Source organism: Lissotriton vulgaris, chromosome 7, assembly GCF_964263255.1.
Source record: "Lissotriton vulgaris chromosome 7, aLisVul1.2, whole genome shotgun sequence".
In the NCBI taxonomy this organism is placed as follows: Eukaryota; Metazoa; Chordata; class Amphibia; order Caudata; family Salamandridae; genus Lissotriton; species Lissotriton vulgaris.
The window spans coordinates 828,527,557-828,546,880 of NC_141695.1; the positions used below are offsets into that span (position 1 = coordinate 828,527,557).

Below are 19,324 nucleotides of genomic sequence, written 5' to 3' on the forward strand. Positions count from 1 at the left end.
CGGACAAGGAGTCTAGGTGGATGGACTCGGCGGGGCGAAAAGTCTGTGGAACTTCCGCAACATCCATGAAAGCGGCGAGTGCCACGGCTCTGTTGGGACGTTACGACCGCGCCCTCTGGGACTCCCTCGAGCGCTTTGCGGAGCAGTTGCCTCGGGAGCAGCGTGAAGACTTCATGGAAGTCCTGAGTGAGGGGATACTGGTGGCCAACCAGATAATCAGCGCGGCTGCGGACTCTTCCCTGTTGGCGGCTTACGGATTCTGCCACGGGATCAACCAACGGCGCCACGCATGGCTCCGGCTAACGTCCCTGAAACCGGACGCACAGCAGAGGGTGGCCAATCTGCCGTTTTCCGGTGAGACCCTCTTCGGGAAGCATGCGGATGATGAAATGGCCCGCATGAAGGCGGAAGCCGAAACGCTGACGGCTGTGGGCCTGGAAAAGCCCAAGGAGACCAAGAAGCAGTACCACCCTTTCCAACGGCGGTTCGGCGGACAAGGCCGAGGACGAGGACAGGCTTCGGGGCACTCAACAGCAGCAGCCGTTCCGTAAGCCGTTCCAGAAGCGGCAGAAGGGCAGAGGAGGCCAGCAGTCGGCTCCGGCGCCCAAGGGCCAGGCGGGGTCTAGGCCCTAGGAACTTACTTCCCCCGGATCCGTTACCCACTCCGGTAGGGGGAAGCATCCAACTTTTTCTGGCAGAGTGGAGAAAAATTACTCAGGACAAGTGGGTGCTGAATATTGTTTGCAATGGATACAGTCTTCGGTTCACCAGCCCTCCTCCAGCGATTTCCCCCCGGTCGGCTCGCAGTTTCAGATGCGCGAGCTTCAGGCGGAAGCGGATGTCCTGTTAAGGAAAAGGGCGATAGAAGACGTACCTCTGTCTCAGAGAGGAAAAGGTCTGTACTCCCGGTTCTTTCTGGTTCGCAAGAAGGACAAGAACGAGTTCAGGCCCATTCTGGATTTGCGACAAGCAAACAAATGGATTCGCAGAGAAAAGTTCCGCATGCTGTCGTTGCACCAGATCTACCCTCAGTTGCAACAGGGAGACTGGCTTTGCGCTATAGACCTACAGGATGCTTACTTCCATGTGCCCATTGCACGCAAACACAGGAAGTTCCTGCGGTTCCAAGTCGGCACCAATCACTATCAATACACACTACTCCCATTTGGACTGAAGTCTGCGCCAAGAACATTCTCGAAGTGCATGGCGGTGGTAGCGGCGCACCTGAGGAAGAACAAGGTGTTTGTCTACCCTTACTTGGACGATTGGTTGATCAAGGCATCCTCCTTCTCGGAAGCGCGAGCACACTTCCAGAAGACGTGCGTTCTCTTGAACAAGCTGGGGTTGCACATCAACATGGCCAAGTCTGTCCCGACTCCGGTCCAATGCATACAGTACTTGGGAGCCTCCATCAATACGCTGTCAGCAAGCGTGTCTCCTTCGGAAGAGCGACGATTATCACTCCTTCGGAAGGCTCAGGCTCTTATAACGACTCCATCTACAACAGGGAGGACGGTGTTTTCTCTACTGGGATCGATGGCCTCTTGTATCTTCCTGACGCCACACGCACGGCTGCACATGAGACCGTTGCAGGAGTGCTTGGAGGACCAGTGGGATCAGAGGAAAGGATCTTGGGACGACAAGATTCGCCTGCCGCTGCATGCTCTTCAGTCTCTGAAGTGGTGGTGTTCGGCGGAGAATCTCCTCAGAGGGGTTCCCTTTCACAAGGACATTCCCACGCAGACTGTCGTGACGGATGCGTCTCTTCTGGGATGGGGAGCGCACTCCGGGACTCTACAGATTCAAGGCACGTGGTCACCGATGGAGACCACGTATCACATCAATTTCCTGGAACTCAGGGCTGTTCACTTGGCGCTGAAGGCCTTTCTTCCGTCCTTCCGGACCAACTCTCTGCTTGTACAGACGGACAATACCACCACGATGTATTACCTCAACAAGCAGGGGGGGTCGAGATCGCGCACTCTGTCACAGGAGGCGCAGACGATCTGGCACTGGCTCCTGGCCAGAGGACTGATGATAACGGCCACCCATCTACCAGGTGTGCAGAATGTTCAGGCAGACGCACTGAGCAGACTGCTTCAGGAAAACCACGAATGGGTCATAAACGACTAAGTACTAGGAGAAGTCTTCGCAAGGTGGGGAACTCCAGACATAGATTTGTTCGCCACCGCCGAAAACAGCAAGTGCAGAGACTTCGCCTCCAGGTACTTCCAGAAAGGGACGCTGGGGAATGCGTTATGGATCGACTGGACGAACAACTTTCTGTACGCCTTTCCTCCCATTCCCCTGATTCCGGCGGTGCTCATCAAGCTGGCCCGGTCCAGAGCTCGGATGATACTCATCGCCCCGGAGTGGCCCAGGCAGTGGTGGTTCACGGACCTACTTCACCGGTCTCTCCTTCCTCACATTCGGTTGCCGTGCAGGCCGGACCTTCTCACGAAGTTCGGGGGTCGGATTTTACACCCCAACCTCTCGTCTTTGAGTTTGGCGGCATGGCTCCTGAGATAGTGCAGTATGGCCATCTTAATCTGCCCGATGATTGCATGGACATTCTGAAGGAATCCAAGAGACCCTCCACTAGGACTTCATATGCTTACAAGTGGAAGAGGTTTTGTATCTGGTGCCAGTCTAAGAACCTTGATCCTACGACCTGTAAGGAGGATGTCATCCTTCCTTACCTTTTGCATTTGGCGCAGTCTGGCCTTAATGTGCATTCCATTAAGGTTCATCTGGCTGCATTGACTGCCTACAGGAAATGCCCTTCACAGACTTCCTTTTTCCAGATCCCCGTGATCAAAGATTTTCTGGAAGGATTGAAGAAAGTATTCCCTCCTGTCAGGCTTCCCTCGCCTTCATGGAAATTGAATGTGGTGCTGTCCAGATTGATGAAGGAACCTTTTGAACCTATTCATAAGGCTTCGTTGCAGCACCTGTCCTGGAAGGCGGCGTTCCTCGTGGCCATTACATCGGCCCGCAGGCGTTGTGTTGTAATGAACCTTATACTGTATTTCATGCTGCTAAGGTTGTTATGCGTACTCACCCTAAATTTCTTCCCAAGGTTATTTCTGACTTTCATGTCAACCAGACTATAACTTTACCTACGTTTTTTCAGAACCCTTCATCTCCAGCGGAGAGGTCTCTCCATTCTCTGGATGTCAGGAGGGTGTTAAAATTTTATCTGGATAAAACCAAAGATATTCGTAGGTCTGACCAGTTGTTTATCAATTATGGATCGGTAAGGACAGGTCTTGCGACCTCTAAGCAGTCCATCTCTAGGTGGATTGTGTCCTGCATACAATTGTGTTATCAGAAAGCTAATAAGACCTTAGGAGGTAAGCCTAAGGCTCATTCCACCAGGGGCAAAGCTGCCACGACGGCTCTGCTCCGTAACGTGCCGATTGCTGAAATCTGCAAGGCAGCCACTTGGAAGTCGGTTCATACCTTTGCTAAGCATTACTGCCTGGACACGGATGCCAGGGCAGACGCTCAGGTTGGACAGGCTTCGCTGCGGAATTTGTTCGCACAATAGTGGCATTAGGTATTTACTCTCCACCGCCGCTTAGTTGTGGGGATGGGCTTGCCATTCTATTCACTAGATTATGACTATACACAGAGATCCCCTACTACAGAAGGAGTAGTTTCTGTCCTGTAACTCCAGTTCTGTAGTAGGGGTATCTCTGTTATAGTCATAAGCGCCCTCCCGCCTCCCCGGTGGAGAATTCTTCATGTAAACAATGCTACAGGTCTGGCGTTTTTTACGCCTTCAAAAAGAACTGAAAGTAAGTTGGACCTGCTATGCATTCTGGGATACTGGGAGAAGTCTGGAAAGTTCTCTTAAAGGCACAGTATCCTATTTAAGCCACATAATGGCAGCCTATGGGGCTTGTCTGTCCCTACCTTCCTCTCTATCATTCCTGAGGCTTTGACTGGGGGAGGCAGGTTTCTCTATGGTAGAAACTAGCAGGCTGTTCTGTTTGTGGTGTTGTTTTGGTGGAATTTCTAGTTGAAGTACTGGACAGTGTAGCCTGTGGATATAGGCTGCATTATTTGTCTTTAAATTCTCTCTTAAGTGTCTTTGCAGTTTCTGCATTATTTTGACAACTTAAGAGATTATTTTTGATTGCCGGGGTCCACGCACATGGGCGGGACTATTCTCTAGATTATGACTATAACAGAGATACCCCTACTACAGAACTGGAGTTACAGGACAGAAACTACTCCTTCATTGGGGATGATTGTGAGAGTGTGCCTCTACACCAGGCTGTTCCATAGCTCATCACACAGGCGAGGCACCAGCAGGGAGGATGAGTTTGGTGTGCATTAGGAAACGCATTGTGCAAACTTCTGCGAACAGTCATTCAAAAGCAGGTATCATTTGAAAGCAATTTTCCTGAAAGGTGCACATGCATGTCAAGCTCTGTCTCCACTTGTTGAATGGGATAACTTGGGAGGGAAGAAATACATATCTGGATTGGCATATTGAAGGGGACCCAGGTGTTCATTCCCCTTTTATTTATTAATTCTTGCAAAACATAAACCAACCTAGTTACGCCTATGCCCAGAAGTCTCTGAATGCCATTGCAACAGATGGCACCAGGCACAGTACCAAAGAGGCATTGTGCACCCGAGAATGTTTAATCTAGGTTTCAACTGCAGTACATGAGTGATCGAAGAGTGGCCCTTCTAGGCCTATGATATGCATGTTGATTTAAAACACATCATGAAGTACCCACGTCGCGAGCCGGCCTATCGTAATCCGATAGGTCTTTTTACCCCTGGGGGACCTTTATTCAGTTTTTTGGTCCTTTTGCATACCATTTATTCTGGGTCTGTGATTTTCAAAAGAAACGGTTCATTAAAGCCCTGATTAAATTTTAAGCCACTGCTTACTTCAGCTGGTCGACTGATCAGTTACCCATTTAGGATCATTCCTTATCTACAGTGTGAGTTGATTTAACTCTTGTTGGAGTTACTTGCTGATGCTATCTGTATGCCCTCTTCATGTGCTTCTCCCTTATTGTAGTAATAACAAGAAACAAAGGTCCTTAATTTAGCAAAATGGAGCACTTAATGAATTATAGACAACAATGTGTACTATAAGAAAGATTTTCCAGCCTCACAATTTAATCAATGGTAATAATTCAAAAAAATAAGGTGAACAATTATACAATGGGATACAGTCCTGTATCCAGTACATATAACACAAGAAGGACAAACCAAGAAAATTACATAAAGGGGTAATTGGCAGGCAATTGTAAGGTAGGGGGACGTTGGTAGTGAGTTAGAATTTAACCAAGCTGACCACATGTAGTAAACACAGTTGAGTAACACAATGGGAAACTGGCGTGAAAACTACATAAACTGTCGACGTTTCGATCCTATATAAAATAAAGGATCATCATCAGGACTGAGGATGCATTGCCTGAAGGTTAACCATAACCCTTCCAATTGTGAGGGCTGAGAAGGAAGCAGGGACACACAACCAGTGTAGTTGTTGTCCGGGTGGATTGCTGGGCTTCTGGATTACCTGAGGGATGGTGTATTAGTCGTAGCTCCGCGGTTCTGCGGGGCGCCAACGCGTAATTAACGCACGATTACGGAAAGGCTCCAGGGCCTCTAGAGCAGTGAGGGAGTCATTGCCTCAATGGTTCCAGGGGGCGGGAAGGGTTAATTCCGAGACCTATTAATCCGGGACACAAGGTCCAATTGCCCAGGATCGGGATGGATGTGCGGCCAGCGTAGATTCGTTTCTGGCAGCGCAGGTGGTAAAGGATTCCTTGGTGATCCCGATCGGTCAACCAACGAACGCGACCAGGCGCAATGGCTTGTGTCTGCCATCTCCCTTATTGTAGGGCACCCCAGGAGCCCTAGAATCTTCTCCTTCATTACGCTGCAGGGATCACTTGCATTGGGATTGACTCCCGCCCTTCTGTTAACCTGGGAAATTCCTACCCCTTTTTTAAATAATATTTGTACCTTAGACAGGCCCCATCATGCTCCTTTCAGAGCCTTACCTGTACATTTTATTTCCAGATACTGGGTGCTCATGCCCGTCCTGATGATGACCTCACATTGGGAGAGTTCGAAACGCCATCGACAATAGACGTGTTTAGACTCCGTTCCTCAAATTGCAATAATAGCAAAAAGGAGTTGTATGTATTTTCATTTGTGATGCACGTTTTTTTATATCACTTATCACTGCACGTTAGTTCACTTATGTGTAGGCACTGGATCTCTTTACAAAAAAAATGTAAATGCATAATAACGATAAAAAGAATGCTGTTACTGAATAAACTGCTATACAGCATTTACTGCCTGCCTTTCCCCTTGTTTTGTCTTGCCTTCGGTACTTCAGTATGTGTCTTAAATCAATGAAGACTGTATTCTCTCATTTTGATTGATATCATAGCGAACAGTTGTGTTTTTTTCTATATATACTTTTTCCCGAGGTACTCAAAACCTTTTGGGTTAACCTTTGTTTATAGCACCATCCTATGCACATGACTGCATTCGAACTCACTTTCCAATGTTAGTTTCTTTATCTGTCCGTGGTCTGAAGTGGCCTAGATGACACGTGGCGCTATATAAAACATTTCAGAAGCTACTATAAAAATTATGTGTGTTGGAAAGTATGAAGAGAAGACCTGTGCACTGTTTTCGTTCTGTGGGTATTCTTTCGTGATGAAATAGCCTAGGTTTCTTAAGAATACCCATTGAAAACATGAGTTGAAAAAAAAGCATAACATCACCAACAAGCATTTACAATGCAATGGTTTTGCCTTTGTTAAAGTTAGAGCTGTTGGCATTGCTCTTGACACTCTGAAGCTCCACTCTGCATTCTGAAGCTCCACTCTGCACTCTGAAGCTCCACTCTGCACTCTGAAGCTCCACTCTGAAGCTCCACTCTGAAGCTCCACTCTGAAGCTCCACTCTGAAGCTCCACTCTGCACTCTGAAGCTCCACTCTGAATCTGAACTCTGAAGCTCCACTCTGAATCTGCACTCTGCACTCTGAATCTGCACTCTGAATCTCCACTCTGCACTCTGAAGCTCCACTCTGCACTCTGAAGCTCCACTCTGAATCTCCACTCTGCACTCTGAAGCTCCACTCTGAAGCTCCACTCTGAAGCTCCACTCTGAAGCTCCACTCTGCACTCTGAAGCTCCACTCTGAAGCTCCACTCTGAAGCTCCACTCTGAAGCTCCACTCTGAAGCTCCACTCTGAAGCTCCACTCTGAAGCTCCACTCTGCACTCTGAAGCTCCACTCTGAAGCTCCACTCTGCACTCTGAAGCTCCACTCTGCACTCTGAAGCTCCACTCTGCACTCTGAAGCTCCACTCTGCACTCTGAAGCTCCACTCTGCACTCTGAAGCTCCACTCTGCACTCTGAAGCTCCACTCTGCACTCTGAAGCTCCACTCTGCACTCTGAAGCTCCACTCTGCACTCTGAAGCTCCACTCTGCACTCTGAAGCTCCACTCTCCACTCTGCACTCTGAAGCTCCACTCTCCACTCTGCACTCTGAAGCTCCACTCTCCACTCTGCACTCTGAAGCTCCACTCTCCACTCTCCACTCTGAAGCTCCACTCTCCACTCTCCACTCTGAAGCTCCACTCTCCACTCTCCACTCTGAAGCTCCACTCTGAAGCTCCACTCTGCACTCTGAAGCTCCACTCTGAAGCTCCACTCTCCACTCTGCACTCTGAAGCTCCACTCTCCACTCTGCACTCTGAAGCTCCACTCTCCACTCTGCACTCTGAAGCTCCACTCTCCACTCTGCACTCTGAAGCTCCACTCTCCACTCTCCACTCTGAAGCTCCACTCTCCACTCTCCACTCTGAAGCTCCACTCTCCACTCTCCACTCTGAAGCTCCACTCTGCACTCTGAAGCTCCACTCTGAAGCTCCACTCTGCACTCTGAAGCTCCACTCTGAAGCTCCACTCTGCACTCTGAAGCTCCACTCTGAAGCTCCACTCTGAAGCTCCACTCTGAAGCTCCACTCTGAAGCTCCACTCTGAAGCTCCACTCTGAAGCTCCACTCTGCACTCTGAAGCTCCACTCTGCACTCTGAAGCTCCACTCTGAAGCTCCACTCTGCACTCTGAAGCTCCACTCTGCACTCTGAAGCTCCACTCTGCACTCTGAAGCTCCACTCTGCACTCTGAAGCTCCACTCTGCACTCTGAAGCTCCACTCTGAAGCCCCACTCTGCACTCTGAAGCTCCACTCTGCAGCTCCACTCTCCACTCTGCACTCTGAAGCTCCACTCTCCACTCTGCACTCTGAAGCTCCACTCTCCACTCTGCACTCTGAAGCTCCACTCTCCACTCTGCACTCTGAAGCTCCACTCTCCACTCTGCACTCTGAAGCTCCACTCTCCACTCTCCACTCTGAAGCTCCACTCTCCACTCTGAAGCTCCACTCTGAAGCTCCACTCTGCACTCTGAAGCTCCACTCTGAAGCTCCACTCTGAAGCTCCACTCTGAAGCTCCACTCTGAAGCTCCACTCTGAAGCTCCACTCTGAAGCTCCACTCTGAAGCTCCACTCTGCACTCTGAAGCTCCACTCTGCACTCTGAAGCTCCACTCTGAAGCTCCACTCTGCACTCTGAAGCTCCACTCTGCACTCTGAAGCTCCACTCTGCACTCTGAAGCTCCACTCTGCACTCTGAAGCTCCACTCTGCACTCTGAAGCTCCACTCTGCACTCTGAAGCTCCACTCTGCACTCTGAAGCTCCACTCTGAAGCTCCACTCTGCACTCTGAAGCTCCACTCTGAAGCTCCACTCTGAAGCTCCACTCTGCACTCTGAAGCTCCACTCTGAAGCTCCACTCTGAAGCTCCACTCTGAAGCTCCACTCTGAAGCTCCACTCTGAAGCTCCACTCTGAAGCTCCACTCTGAAGCTCCACTCTGAAGCTCCACTCTGAAGCTCCACTCTGCACTCTGAAGCTCCACTCTGCACTCTGAAGCTCCACTCTGCACTCTGAAGCTCCACTCTGAAGCTGCACTCTGAAGCTCCACTCTGCACTCTGAAGCTCCACTCTGAAGCTCCACTCTGAAGCTCCACTCTGAAGCTCCACTCTGAAGCTCCACTCTGCACTCTGAAGCTCCACTCTGAAGCTCCACTCTGCACTCTGAAGCTCCACTCTGAAGCTCCACTCTGCACTCTGAAGCTCCACTCTGAAGCTCCACTCTGAAGCTCCACTCTGAAGCTCCACTCTGAAGCTCCACTCTGAAGCTCCACTCTGCACTCTGAAGCTCCACTCTGAAGCTCCACTCTGCACTCTGAAGCTCCACTCTGAAGCTCCACTCTGCACTCTGAAGCTCCACTCTGAAGCTCCACTCTGAAGCTCCACTCTGAAGCTCCACTCTGAAGCTCCACTCTGAAGCTCCACTCTGAAGCTCCACTCTGAAGCTCCACTCTGCACTCTGAAGCTCCACTCTGCACTCTGAAGCTCCACTCTGAAGCTCCACTCTGAAGCTCCACTCTGAAGCTCCACTCTGAAGCTGCACTCTGAAGCTCCACTCTGAAGCTCCACTCTGAAGCTCCACTCTGAAGCTCCACTCTGCACTCTGAAGCTCCACTCTGAAGCTCCACTCTGAAGCTCCACTCTGCACTCTGAAGCTCCACTCTGAAGCTCCACTCTGCACTCTGAAGCTCCACTCTGAAGCTCCACTCTGAAGCTCCACTCTGAAGCTCCACTCTGAAGCTCCACTCTGAAGCTCCACTCTGCACTCTGAAGCTCCACTCTGAAGCTCCACTCTGCACTCTGAAGCTCCACTCTGAAGCTCCACTCTGCACTCTGAAGCTCCACTCTGCACTCTGAAGCTCCACTCTGCACTCTGAAGCTCCACTCTGAAGCTCCACTCTGAAGCTCCACTCTGAAGCTCCACTCTGAAGCTCCACTCTGAAGCTCCACTCTGAAGCTCCACTCTGCACTCTGAAGCTCCACTCTGAAGCTCCACTCTGAAGCTCCACTCTGCACTCTGAAGCTCCACTCTGAAGCTCCACTCTGCACTCTGAAGCTCCACTCTGAAGCTCCACTCTGAAGCTCCACTCTGAAGCTCCACTCTGAAGCTCCACTCTGAAGCTCCACTCTGCACTCTGAAGCTCCACTCTGAAGCTCCACTCTGCACTCTGAAGCTCCACTCTGAAGCTCCACTCTGCACTCTGAAGCTCCACTCTGCACTCTGAAGCTCCACTCTGCACTCTGAAGCTCCACTCTGAAGCTCCACTCTGAAGCTCCACTCTGAAGCTCCACTCTGAAGCTCCACTCTGAAGCTCCACTCTGAAGCTCCACTCTGAAGCTCCACTCTGAAGCTCCACTCTGCACTCTGAAGCTCCACTCTGAAGCTCCACTCTGAAGCTCCACTCTGAAGCTCCACTCTGAAGCTCCACTCTGAAGCTCCACTCTGCACTCTGAAGCTCCACTCTGAAGCTCCACTCTGAAGCTCCACTCTGAAGCTCCACTCTGAAGCTCCACTCTGAAGCTCCACTCTGCACTCTGAAGCTCCACTCTCCACTCTGAAGCTCCACTCTGAAGCTGCACTCTGAAGCTGCACTCTGAAGCTGCACTCTGAAGCTCCACTCTGCACTCTGAAGCTCCACTCTGAAGCTCCACTCTGAAGCTCCACTCTGAAGCTCCACTCTGAAGCTCCACTCTGAAGCTCCACTCTGAAGCTCCACTCTGCACTCTGAAGCTCCACTCTGCACTCTGAAGCTCCACTCTGAAGCTCCACTCTGAAGCTCCACTTTGAAGCTCCACTCTGAAGCTCCACTCTGCACTCTGAAGCTCCACTCTGAAGCTCCACTCTGCACTCTGAAGCTCCACTCTGAAGCTCCACTCTGCACTCTGAAGCTCCACTCTGAAGCTCCACTCTGAAGCTCCACTCTGAAGCTCCACTCTGAAGCTCCACTCTGAAGCTCCACTCTGAAGCTCCACTCTGCACTCTGAAGCTCCACTCTGAAGCTCCACTCTGAAGCTCCACTCTGAAGCTCCACTCTGAAGCTCCACTCTGCACTCGGTATAATCTTCATGCCTCCTACTTTCCCTGCAGCCAACCATCTCCTCGGATGACGGGCTGCCGGCGATACCTCCCTGCAGCTTGGTTTGACCTTCATGCCCTTTCCCGGCGGGTGCCCTCAATCCCGGACCAGATTCGGGGGTGTTCCCGAGAAGAGGCTTTCGGCTGACGTAGCCAAAAGCCAAAGAATCTCGGGAACGCCCCCGTGTCTGGTCCGGCATTGACGGACAGGCCCCTCGTCCAATGGCTAGGCTCCATTTATGGAGCCAGCCAATGAATGACGAGGGCCGACCCAAAGCCACACTACAGTACTCATTAGTTTTTGCCTGCGCAAAAAAGATGCGCAGAGCGCATCTTTTTGGCGAGGCAAAACCTAAAAAGGAGGTGGTGGTATTGGATTGATGGATCTGTGGCACACCTGTTGTTAGACTTGGCTACGAACGAGTAGTCTTATGCAGCGCATAACAGGAAGGCTGACCCATCCTTCTAACAGGGGCAAGGAGCATGGGATTAGGGAAATGGGGTTGACCCGAATCTTCCAGTCATCATGAGACCCACAGAGTAGTGTGAAAGGAAAACCGTCAGGACATCCGGTATGAGGGTCCTTCAAATAGCTGCAAGGGGAAAATGGAAATGTCTCCATATAGGATGGACTGAACAGCCATCGCACAGCTGGAGTCGATCATAGGATCTAGAAGAGTCCATAACAGATCCTGAGCCCAGGGAAAGCACGCTGGAAGAAGCCTCTGACCAGCATAGACACAGCGTGAACTAAACTAAACAACACGCATTGGCTAAGCCCATAAAACACCTGGCACGACGTGCTTCTGTTATTTGCTGCCAGTCCCCTACAGTAACACAAGATTTTATTTTTACTTGTGATACATATTTTGTTTACGGATTCCTCACATATCCGAGCCTCCATTGCATTCATCACCTGTGCCATTCCGATAGTGTTTTGTTATATCTGCTCAATAAAAAGAATGTCACAAAGTACTTCAACTTGTGAGTAAATGTAAAATAAATATCTCCTTTTTTAGGTCTCGCCTGTCGATGCGCATGCGCATCGAGCTAGCGAGACTATGGGGGCTTATCCACTCTTTATCCAACTTGCAAGGAATCGTGGCGATTCCTTGCAGTGCCCGTGACTTTTAAGCTCAATGCGCATGCGCATTGAGCTTAAAAGCGCGTGCACATGCCCCCAGCCGCCTGCCTTGCCTACTCTCCCGCCCCCTCACTTCTTGATTGCACGGCCGCTAGGCCGTGCCTCCCCTACTCTCCTCCTCCTACTCTCCTCCCCTCGCCGTCTGTTCCCGCACTCCTCCCACACCCCCGCTCCGCCCCCTCCCCTGCCTGCCGTGTCGCATTTTTTTTTTCAGTGTAACTGCGATCTGTGTGTTCTTTCTGCCACGTCTCCTTGATTCACATTCTGCAATATTGGTGGTCTTCGAGGACTGTGCGGTCTCTACAGCATTTTGACTCTTTGATTTGGGTTTCCTGATAGACTTGTAGTCCCAGATGCCATCTTCTTCTAAAAGACCCTCTTCTGACATCTCACAAAGACCACAGAAACTGAGAAACCAGCACTGTACGTGCTTCACCTAGATCTACGGCTGCAATTGTATACAAGCTGTAATTAATACACATTCGAATGTAATTAGTAAAGTAAACGAAAGTGTTGATTTGCTTCGAAAAGTAAACATTAAGGAGGGGATACAATACATTTATTATCAGAAAGGGCTTGCTGATAAGTTACCCGTATGTCCATTCTAGTAAAAGACATACTGAAAAATGGCCGCCAGGGCTAGACAATGCAAAGGATGAGCAGGGCACTATAACGTGGTGAAAAATGTACGAACATGGTTTTCAACTATAGTCAGTCTTTTGATCTACTACCTATAAATTCCTCTTTTTTAGTGAATTTTTATAAAGCGCGGACATTACCCGAAGGTATCAAACCTCTTGTGGAATCTAACACGGGAGATACACATACAGCCAAAAACACAGCTATTGCATGTCATATTCCCTATCCCAGTCTAAATAATCATTTGGTACCTAAAACAAAACGTGACGCCGAGCACAAGTATGTTCTATCATCCCTCCTTAGGGTATTGTATTTTTCTCGGAGAAAAGACCACTGTACTTTACCTTTTATACAAATTCCACTCTTCTCGGGAGCAACAACCCAAGCTCAAATGTACAGATGCCCTAGTAAAATCGCGCACTTTTTCTTTCTTTTCGAACAACGTCTACGAACTGTGTAGTATTTTGCTGCATTAACAATTCATACAGTTTAAATTTTGCCCAGGTGCTCAGAAATTGATGGAAAGCAGCCATTCGTTTTTTTCAAATACAGGAAATTAATTTTAGGGAGGAAATTAACGAGACCGTAGCAAAAGGCTGTGACAAAAATGTTTTACTTTTTGAATATAGAGTATTTTGCCATAAATGTTACAGTTAAAGTCCGTTATAAACTCCACTTCAGGGGCAACATCAGCGAACCCTACTTCCTCCGTGCATACGGCCGGTCAGTACTGAATAAAGAGAAGGACTGTCGGGGGGGGGGGGAGGGGGTGTAAGGCGCGCAGGCGCAATCCTAGTCTCCATTCCTGATCCAAAATGGCGGCCGCTGTCACTTCTCATTCGCTGCTTTACCGCCAGGCTGATTTGGAAGCCGCTCTTCTCGAAGTTACAGCTTCAGCAGATCGAAACGACCTAGTCCTGCAGTACGTAAGAGAGGCGGACAGCCGTCGCCAAGAGCTTCTGGTACCGGAATTCACAGAAGGTGGGTTAACGGGTAGTGGGTGTGACCGTATATAGTCACTTCCTGTTATAGACATAAAAGATGTACTAGACGTCATTTGTAACTCCTGCCATGAAATTGCTTTTCAAAGGAAACACCCTATGTTCTTTAAGCTCCCGAGAGTTAATAAAGTAATTCTACCATACAACTTATTACGTTTTCCAGACGTAAATAGGAATAGCTACTAACTTCTTTATGTACTGATAGTCTTATGGTTGGCATTTTTAGGTCTCACCCTCAACCCCTCACCCTCACTCACCCTCACCCTCACCCTCACTCACCCTCAACCCCTCACCCTCACTCACCCTCAACCCCTCACCCTCAACCCCTCACCCTCAACCCCTCACCCTCACTCACCCTCACCCTCACTCACCCTCACCCACCCTCAACACCTCATCCTCACTCACCCTCACCCTCACTCACCCTCAACCCCTCACCCTCACTCACCCTCACTCACCCTCACCCACCCTCAACCCCTCACCCTCAATCCCTCACCCTCACTCACCCTCACCCTCACCCACCCTCAACCCCTCACCCTCAATCCCTCACCCTCACTCACCCTCACCCACCCTCACCCACCCTCACCCTCACCCACCCTCACCCTCACTCACCCTCAACCCCTCACCCACACTCACCCTCACTCACCCTCACTCACCCTCACTCACCCTCACTCACCCTCACTCACCCTCACTCACCCTCACTCACCCTCACTCACCCTCACTCACCCTCACTCACCCTCACTCACCCTTACTCACCCTCAACCCCTCACCCACCCTCAACCCCTCACCCACCCTCAACCCCTCACCCTCACTCACCCTCAACCCCTCACTCACCCTCAACCCCTCACTCACCCTCACCCTCACTCACCCTCACCCACCCTCACCCTCACTCAGCGCAACCACAGCATCTTCACTAAATATATTTAATAAACTTTAAGCTATTGGCAATATAAAATAAAATCCATTTTATTTACGCATTAATTATTAATTTTTTTTTAAAGCCATTGATTTTTTTTATATCAATACATATAAGTCACATATAAGTCCCGTTAATACAAAACATGTTGCTTTACAAATGCTAGAGGTGTCACATTTACAAAAATTATAACTATTGGCTTTGTAAAGAAGAAAGCTATTAATTTAGCTATTTAGAAAAAACAACACATAAATAAAAAACAAAAAAATAAATAACACCTATAGCTCAAACTTTACTACTGCGAGACCTATTGCATTTCCAATGCTTGTTTAAATTACCCACCTGCTCCCACCGTGTTTATTTGCCTTGGGCTTGCTCAAGTCCATGAGATAAGGGCCACCTGAACTCTGTGCTGAAGGTTTCAGCTCATCTCATGTGCTTTAGGCTCAAGAGGAAGACAAGCGCAGGCTTACACAGACTGTGCACTGATGGGACAAAGCGCACTGAGAGGGCGAGGGCCGACGGATCCGGATATACTGACCGAGTAGAGTAGGTCATTTAAAGGGTCTAGCAGGGCTACAGGGGTACACTGCGCGTCATATACTTGGGGCATAAGAGCACACTGAGGGGTTATGGCACACTGAGGAATTTCAGAGGTGGGCTCTAGGCTACACTATTTCACCTGTTCTGTTTTTCCTGTTCCAGGTTCATCTTCAGACACAGCAGGAAGTGAAGCTTCGTATGACGGGCATGGCGCTCTCTGTAATACGCAATGATGGGTTCCTGGCTCTCTATAACGGGCTCAGTGCCTCTCTCTTCAGGCAGGTGAGTGATAAAGGAGCACTGGGTTTGTGGGTATGACTTCATAATGTGCAGCAAAAGTGGTAGCTGAGGTGTTTGCATTGTACAAAAAAGTAATAAAACTGTCTCCTAAAGGATTCATTAGCAAATCATATACCAATTCAATTTTATATGGAAATGAAATTGAGCAAATCAATTGCACTTCTCTTGATTTTCTAATGGTTGCTATTCTAATGTGATATGAACCAAAGACTTACATTATGTGTCAAACAAAGGTCACTATAAATGATTCCCATTAGCAATCTAATGGGAGCGTATTCCCTTGAAAGAGAATCTCAAAACTTGTTACCATTTGCCCTTTTATTGCCTATGAGGACAAAGCTGAAAAAAACCTGACATTTTTTAAATTTGTTTTTAATGTGGCTGTTTGTTTCACACAGAATCTAAGGTAAACTTTACAGCTGCCAAATAGTTCCATAGCTTGTTACATCTTAAGCCGGTTCTAGATATTTAGCAAGCATACTTTGCTTTCAGGGATTTGTAGTTTTGCTTTTTTCTTTATACACATGGGTGTAGAAATCCCAACATGCAAAAAGTTGCTAGCTAAAAACCTATTACTGGCTGAATGTGAATGAGAGATCAGTGTCATCTAGGTTATCCTAGATCTCTGCAGCAAGTGCTTAATCCGCAGAGAATGTGGGGCGGACAGGTTTATTAATGACTGTGTGAATACTGCTGACCATCTCATCCTGTTATTCCCTGTCAATCTACCTTTTAACTTCTTTTGTACTCCTGTTTTCACTTGCTATGAGGTCAGTGATTGAGAACATGAAAGGGTTAGAGAAAAATTACTTGACTTAAAGAATATAATGAGGCAAAGGGCAGGAACCCACCTGCATGTTATGCACTTTTTAAAATAGGCAACTGGTTTAAATACTAGTGTATGTGTGCAGGTCAAAATCGGGGTGCAACACGGGAACACTGTAAATGTATCTGTAATAAGATATCCGTGTTTGATGCCAGTCAAGTCCCATGACTTTCCCAGTACTTGGATATAAGTGCACTTTGCAGATCACAAAAGAGATGCCTCGAGTGACTCGCGATGTCTTAGGAGAGAGGTAGCCGTCCATGCTCCAGGTCAGGTTTTGCAATCATTATGCGCATGACCAAAATGAGGAAAACCGACAAGCTCAGGAAACGCTCCGAAGGGTGCCCCAAAATAAGGGCAACATTGCTGCACCTAAAAATCCAATAGGTGTAGTACAAAACTGCTAGGAAGATAAACTACTGTTGCTGTCACTAAGTATAATTTGAATGACCTTCAAAATGGAACCTAAGCACAGAAGAGAGCCCAGGAGCCAAAACACAAACCAAGAAGCCAGTAAGAAAAACAATAGCAATTTACAGCTAGGATAGGAACGGGATAGTGCCTAAGCCTTCCTTAAATGTCCACACTGGCCGTCATACAGTTGAGGGAATTTGAATACTAAGGAACATGAGGGTTCAGGCAGACCAGTCTGTAATCAATTGACGTGTCTGTTCACTGCTAAAACAGGCCCTTTGTGCGGCTTTTGGAGTTAATGTGAAGGCAGTGGCATTTCTCAGTAAGTGAGACTTATAGTGGGTATGAGATTTCTGAAAAGGCAGGGATTAGGTGGCAAGGGGATTAGGAGAGTAGAGAGTTTAGCGTACCATTGGAGAGTGTTTTCCGTGCCAATGTTAGGGAATACAACATTCTGAAAAGTTATTCAAATTTACTCAAGCATTGAGGTCTGTCTTGCATTAAAGCAATGTCACTGCAGGTTACAAGCTGCAAACCACATGGAATAACTCACCCAGCAGGTTGAGTGTCTGCTTCATTGATCTGTGTTGTACTTGCAGACCAGAGGTTCCAGTGACCGCAAGTGGGCGTAAGATAGCTTGACTGATTAATTCACACGTGTGTTTATGACCTCAAGGTTGTTTTATTCTATTTTTTGATGTAATGTGTACTTAAGTCAAAGAAACCGAGTGTGTTAGATGTAGCATTTTATGCCCTGCTGCTACATGTAGCATTTTTATATCCTGCTACTACACTTGTAAAAGTGGTTCAAGTGTTCTCACACATCCCCTTTGAAACATTTTGTTTTGTTTGTTAGAGCAACATAAGTCAATCAAGAATGGCCAATTGAGCTCCTTGATTCCTCAGGTACCAGAATATGTTTTGGGGCAACAGCCCACCGCTTCCTAAAGTCTGAATTATAAAGAGTTGGCAGCACACCACAATATTTAATTGCTGTAAAATTGTCAAAATAAAGAATCAAAAGAAAATAATTATTTTGTAGAATCATATTTATTCTATTACGTGTTGTAAAGTCAGCAGTTGAAGCTGAAAGTAACCTAATCATGTGGTGCGGTTGGGTAGCAGATACTTGCTTCATTCTTTCTAGTGAGACCTCACGGTACATTATGATCTTTAAATGTAGAAGGTCACAGGTGGAAAAAGTTAAGAATCAATGCTGTGGTGTTTAATTGTTGTATCAAAAAGGCATTTACTCCCTAAGTAACAAATATTCATTTTATCAAAATCAAATGAATGCAGTGGTAAAAATCAGCAGTAGTGCTGGTGTAGAGATTAATCTGCAGTTAAAGACAGGAAAAAGAAAATGCCAGGTTTGCTTCCAAGTTTTGGGTAAGGGCCGTGGAAATGCAGCTTTGAGAGGAGTTGGCGAATGCTTGTAGCCCTTCAAAAGTAGGTCCTGGTGGATCAGTTTTGACCTATAAAATGTCCATGATACAACATAAAAGTGTTACTTTGATGCTTTTTGATGAATGCCATTGTCTATAGACATCAATTTATGTCTGCAGATCATCTTAAGCTTGAGGCGTTTTACAGAGAACAGGATTGTATTTGTCTGGCTGACACCAAAACCAGAATAAGATAAGGGCATGTGAGATAGCAATATCTTATTGAGGCGTTTCTAATGGGCGCATATTACAATTATTTGTTATGTATTTGTATAGTTTAAATTTGAACAACAGAGATACACTGATGTGCCTACAATTGCACAATTTTTGGTCAAGTGTTAAAACTGGAATTGGGACCAGGTGTTCAGGCTTGTGGATCAAAATGTGTGCATTTGAATGTGCTAATAGAACTGATTCTCTTATTGGGATGTAGGATGCAGGAGTCTTCTGATAGTTAGCATGCTTCTTGGTCTAGCAGTTCATTGTCCAACAATAGATAAACACCTTAAAGCCTTGGGAGAATGAATTTTTAAGATTAAAAAGGAGTATAATATTTTCTCCCTTACTAAATAGAGGTATGAAATTTAGGATTGTCCTTCTAGGAAGGATGAACCGATATTAACAGATACTTGTAGGGCTGCTCCTATGGTTCTCGTGGTAAATTCATATTTACCATCTTTAAAAGGAGAAAAATAGAAGGGATGTCCGTTACTTCAACCCTGCTATTTCTCGCTCCCCCAACCTCCCTACTGCTAAAAAGTAAAGTGGATGCTGAAGTACTATTGGCATTTCTGCTGACCTTGTACCTACTGTCCTTCACAGCAAAAATATTTAACGCAGTGTGTCTGTGAAGCTGGTTGAAAACTAAATGTGTGAAAACAAATTATCTGGGCAGAAAGGGCAGGTATCATAGTTTAAAAACTGAAACGTTTTTGTGGACCAGTGTGTTAATGCACCGTCAGGTCTCCGTTTCATCCGTTGTTTTCCTCTCCTTGGTTTGTGTGAAAGAGGTAGGAGGCAACGGTCTAAACATT

At 47.6% G+C, this 19,324-nt stretch overlaps 1 protein-coding gene across 1 annotated transcript in view; it reads left to right on the forward strand.

The window, feature by feature from the left end:
- SLC25A10 (solute carrier family 25 member 10) overlaps positions 1-19,324 on the forward strand; it is a 230,748-nt gene that overhangs the window by 124,228 nt on the left and 87,196 nt on the right. Inside the window, exon 2 of the mRNA XM_086931128.1 lies at positions 15,468-15,587. Coding sequence (XP_086787254.1) covers positions 15,468-15,587 — 120 coding nt within the window. The remainder of the gene's footprint in view (positions 1-15,467; positions 15,588-19,324) is intronic.